This window comes from Myotis lucifugus, unplaced genomic scaffold (genome assembly GCF_000147115.1).
Source record: "Myotis lucifugus unplaced genomic scaffold, Myoluc2.0 scaffold_195, whole genome shotgun sequence".
Lineage (NCBI taxonomy): Eukaryota > Metazoa > Chordata > Mammalia > Chiroptera > Vespertilionidae > Myotis > Myotis lucifugus.
The window spans coordinates 2,411,863-2,416,960 of record NW_005871243.1 but is presented as its reverse complement, the minus strand read 5'-3'; the positions used below and the strand labels follow the sequence as shown (position 1 = coordinate 2,416,960).

At 52.4% G+C, this 5,098-nt stretch overlaps 1 protein-coding gene across 1 annotated transcript in view; it reads right to left on the bottom strand.

The window, feature by feature from the left end:
- Positions 1-4,769: 4,769 nt before the first annotated feature.
- Positions 4,770-5,098, bottom strand: part of TMEM158 (transmembrane protein 158) — a 10,800-nt gene continuing 10,471 nt past the window's right edge. The window contains exon 2 of the mRNA XM_023760873.1: positions 4,770-5,096. Within this exon, the coding sequence (XP_023616641.1) occupies positions 4,770-5,096 (327 nt within the window). The remainder of the gene's footprint in view (positions 5,097-5,098) is intronic.

The following is a 5,098-nucleotide window of genomic DNA, read 5'->3' as shown; positions in this document are numbered from 1 at the left end:
GCCCTGAGTCTGGACACGATCATGAACTCCGTCCAAGCCCCTAGGCTGCCTCCAAACCCGAGATGCCTTGGGAATCTTGGAAGAAGAAAATAAAGGAAGAATTCCCGGGGGCAGGAGAGAGTGAGGGAATGGCTTCATCATTCTTTTCCTGCAAGACCCAGACCTGCCTGAGAGAGAAGACAAGGGAACTGGCACAAACTGGGAAGGGCCGTGTCCCTCCGGCTCATTTCCGGTCCTGCCCACAAGGACCACTGGCGCTTGTCTGCCCCGGGGGCCTGCTGCAGGCCCGCCAGGAGCCAGAAGCCGGGCTCCCATTGCCGGCATCAGGGTCGACTGAGGGTCTGCTCGGCTCTCCCTCCTGAATGTCAGGCCGGTGACCAGGAAAAGAAAACCCAGGTACCCTGTGCTAGCAGGCCAGCAGCCTGGGAGCGCGTGGGGTGGGAGGGGCTTCCCCAGAGGGGGCGGAGCTGCGCCGGAGGGGCGTGGTTTCCCTATAAGGGGCGGGGCTGCCCCACAGAGGGCGGGGCCGCATAGTTCCAGGCAAGGAGCTGTTTCTGGTCACTCTACAGGGCAGGGGACAAAACCCATCTTTTTTGGCCCCTGTTCAGTTCTCGGTTGGAGCCAGGTAAACCTTTCCTTTATTATTATTTTTAAAATACATTTTTATGATAAAATAGATATAACATAAAATTTTCCATTTTAACAATTTTTAAGTGTACAATTCAGTGGCATTAATTACATTTGCAATGTTTTGAAACCATACCCTATCTCTATTTCCAAACCTTTTTCATTATCCCAAAGAGAAACCCCGCACCCGTTAAGCAGTAACTCCCTTCCCCCAGCCCCTGGTAACCTCTACTCTACTTTCTGTCTCTATGAATTTGCGTATTCTAAGTATCTCATGTAAGTGGAGTCATGCAGTATTTGCCCTTTTGTGACTGGCTTATTTCACTTAGCGTAATGTCTTCAAGGCTCATCCCTGTTGTCACATGTGTCAGAATTTCTCTCCTTTTAAAAGACTGAATAATATTCCATTGTGTGTTGTACCACATTTTGTTTATCCATTTATCTGTCGATGGAGGCTCACCCTCACAGCAGCTGGGGGAGGTCTGCAGGCCTGTGAAGGGAATCTGGGCGGGACACCCCAATTCTTCATTTAAAAAAAAAGAGGGAAAAAGGCAGTCAGCTTCATTACGACACTCTCAAAGCACTGGCTTGCCTTGCTCAGGTCACCAACAACACCAGTGGTCACTGACACCCTTTGGCAATGCTTCTGAGAACAGTAATTAATAGTAAGAATAACTTACACAGGTTTCCATCAATTGCCCATAAGCATGGATTTAATATTTTGGTCCTCGGAGGTGCTAAAATAGGCTGTGTGTTCCATGAAGGGCAAAGTTCAGGCCTGTTTGATCTTCACTCTGTACGCAGGGCTCACTGTGACACATAGTAATACTGCCTAAGTATTTTCTGAATATGGAATGAGACGGCTGGCCCACAGGAGTACTAATTGATGCCTGGGAGTAAGAATGCTACCAGTAGTTGAGCACTTGTACGTGCGTGGTCTCATTCCTCACTCCACTCTGCAGGCAGAATGACTCCATGAGTGGAAATCGCAAACATAGCTGGGAATGGGGCTCAAGAGCGATGTGAGGTCTGCAGTGAATGCTGGGGTGCCGCCCAGATTCCCTTCTCAGGCCTGCAGATCGGACTGTCCCCCAACTGCCCTGAGGGTGGGCGGCTAACATCTCTCAGCTGCTCCTTCTCTGGGGATCTGGGCCCAGCGAGAGGGGGGCTGAGAGAGGCTGTGCAGCTCCCAACACCAAGTGAATGAGATGAGAATACAAAAGGCCAGCCCTTTCCCTCCAGGTGGGGCAACACTGGGTGTAATTCTTGCTGTTGAGCTCTGTGGGGGCAGGCTGAAGTGATGCCAGCTGAGAGCACATGCTTGCTTTGCCCCTTCTCCTGCCCCTCCTGCTACTCCCCTCCTCCTCAGAGCTCCCCACATCTCAGGCTCTGCTTCTAGGGAACCCCATCCTGATGGAACAAAGCCCATCACAGAAGACCTTCACACAGTCCATTTATTGCGAGGGGCGCTGAATACATTTGACCCACTGATGGTTCCTGTCCTGGGCTGATGGCCCCACCTCTGGGCCCATCTCCTTCCTCTTTCTGGGTCTGGCCTCAGCACCCGCCCCTGCAGCTGGGCCTCTGAACGTGGCTGTTACCCGGCCGCGTGGAGCTGTGACAGCTTTGGGGGCAGCATCGTACAGACGCAATATCCTCCCTGCTTATTGAATCTCAGAATTCATTTTCGCCCCAAAGACATCAAATAGACCCAGACGCTGCAAGGCGGCTCCGTGCTTATGACTCGAGGAGACAGATCCCATTGTTCATGCTGTAAAGTTATGTTCTGTTCCTTATCAGCCACATCTGGGGCCTCGAACACGAGAGGGAGAGCGGGGATCTTTCTCCGGGAGGGGTGGGAAGTTCGGTCTGGCTTTGATTTGTGTCTGGAGGTGATAAACTTGGGATGGGGAAGATAGCCCATCTCCCCCACCCAGATGGAGACGGTCTTCGGATGGGTTTCAATATCCTCTGCAGCTGGCCTCTGACCCACGTGTCAGCGTTAAACCCACGTGTCAGCCTTTGTAAACCACCTGCCCTGAGAAGCTCCCCATTACCTTCTGCAGAGGGAGGCCCCCCGCAAAAGAGTCCTTGAGTGGGGAAAGCAGAGCCCTGAGAATCAGGCACCTGCTGGGGTGAAAATTTGTGTAATGTATGCATTTGAACATTTCTTTTTAAATATGTTTTTTAAAATTGATTTTAGAGAGCGAGGAAGGGAGATAGTGAGAGAGAAACATCGAGCAGCTATCTCCTGCACACCCCCTACTGGGATGCTTAATGTGGCTCCCAGACTTACAAATGCTATGCTTTTATTAAAATTGACCAAGATGAGCAGTTGTTGATTTTCTCCTGCTAGTTAGCACAGGGTTAAGAAGAGGGCAGAGCATAATACACCAGGAATTGCAAGGCTCGGGGACTTGCGTTACATTGCACCTCTGCAGTGTCTGGACCAGCTCGCTCACCTGCTCCTCTCTGAGAGGCTGGCCTCTGCCAGAGATAGCCCTGGGTCCCACAGAGCCCGAGGGGCAGCTGGAGTGGCAGGGCAATGACCCAGCCTCTCCTTCAGATAGATTCCCATGAAAAAAGAACCCTGTTCCTTTGATGTAACAGCAGTATCTCAAGATACAAGGCGGCTACGTATGCTGAAGGTTCTCAGGTTTGAAATGCAACAGAATCCGTTGGAGGACTTGTTAAAACTGACTGCTGGGCTCCACCCGTTCCTGGTTCAGTAGGTCCTGGGTGGGGCCCTCGTTCTGCATCTCCAAGTTCCCGGATGTTGCTGATGCCAGGGACCATACGTTGAGGACGGAAGCTCTAGAACTATATCAAGTATTCACTCCAACACGGGGAGAGGGAGCGAGGTAAAGCGGCTGCTCAAGTGGTTTTTGTATTAAGTCACTTTAAGGAGTTCTCACTTACTTTCTGAAAAGCAGGAAGAATTTGGAACTATGACCCAGCAGGCACTGTGACACAGATGCTGTGAGTGAGGAAAGCCTTGCCATCGTTAACGATTTAGTCCTCAAACAGTTTACCTTAAAAAAATCTTCTTAATGCCAAAATAATATCTCAGGTTTTAAGACTAGCTTTTGAAATGTGCTCATATGCTGAAGTTTACACCTATGAAAAGGAAATCTACGTGCTTTTGAAAAGCAGTCATTTCTGTGAGACACCCGGCTCAGAATAGGGTACTGGTTTTTCCATTTTGGGCCCCTTGCTGGGTGCTTTGCTGAGCTTGGGTCAGTGGGTAAAGTGATACATCCCATAAAACCCTGTATGCCAGCGTGGCAAACGTCAGTGAGCTGAGGGGTGGGGATGGGGCCAGTGTGGTGCCAGGCAAATCCATTGCCATCAGGGCTGGCCACCTGGTTCCCATCTCCCACCTCTCCCAGGCGGGTAAGGGAGACGGAACGAGCCCTTCTCTAACTTTTTGAAGAGTCCCTCCCTCCACATTTCAGGGGGACATCTTGTAAGTCAAAGAAAGAAAAAGCGACATACGCAACTCTGGAGGAAAATGCCTGTATTAAAAGCCAAAAAAACACAGTACAAGAAGAAACGCCCACCGGGACACGTCACTGGATAGATCAACTCGGAAAAGGTCCATAAAGTTCATTTTCAGCGGTAACAATATATCAGTGTTAAATCATTCCCATGCCGCTTCCCCCTTTTAAATAAATCAAAAAACAAACGAACTTCAAATACTATGTTCGGATACAAAGAACTTCTCTTACTACAGCAATAGCAATTTGATTTGTTTTTTTTACTAAAACTTTCATTTAAAACAGTTATTAAATATATAAAACAAATACACAGGATTTGGTCATTTTCTGCCATGAATATAGGGCACGTGGGTGTGGGAGGGAGGAGGGCAGGGAGATGCAAGAGAGGGGAAAGGGCCCCATTTCCCTCCGCTCCGTCTTCCCAGCGGCGGACCCCTCCCCTCGGGGGGTACCAGGGCTGGCGTCTTTTCGGAGCCAGAGCGCCGCACAAACCTGGCTTTGCAAACGCGCCCGCGCCTCTCTGGCGACCCCTCCCCCGAAGAACGAACGGACACGACAGCACGAAGCACGCGGGCCGAGCCTCCCGGCGGGAAAGGCACCCCGAGAGCACGGACGCCGGGCGGACGCGGGGAGGCGCGGAGCGAGTCACTTGGTCGCCGCCCCCGAGGTGACGGCCGCGGCGGCGGCGGCAGCGGCGGCGGCGGCGGCGGCCGCGGCGGCGGTGGTCCCCGCGGGCACGGCGGCGGGGGCGGCGGCGGCGCTGGCGGTGGTCCGGCGCTGCTCCATGCCGTTGGGCAGGAAGCCGGCGATGATGGGCACCGGCCAGATGAGGGCGGCCACGCTCCACACGACGATGACCAGGGTCATGAAGCAGGCCACCAGCGTGGACTCGATGGGCTTGCGGTTCAGTCTCCAGCCCGGCTCGCCCTGCAGCTCCTCCAGGCTGAAGTCCAGGCAGCAGAAATGCAGCGGCT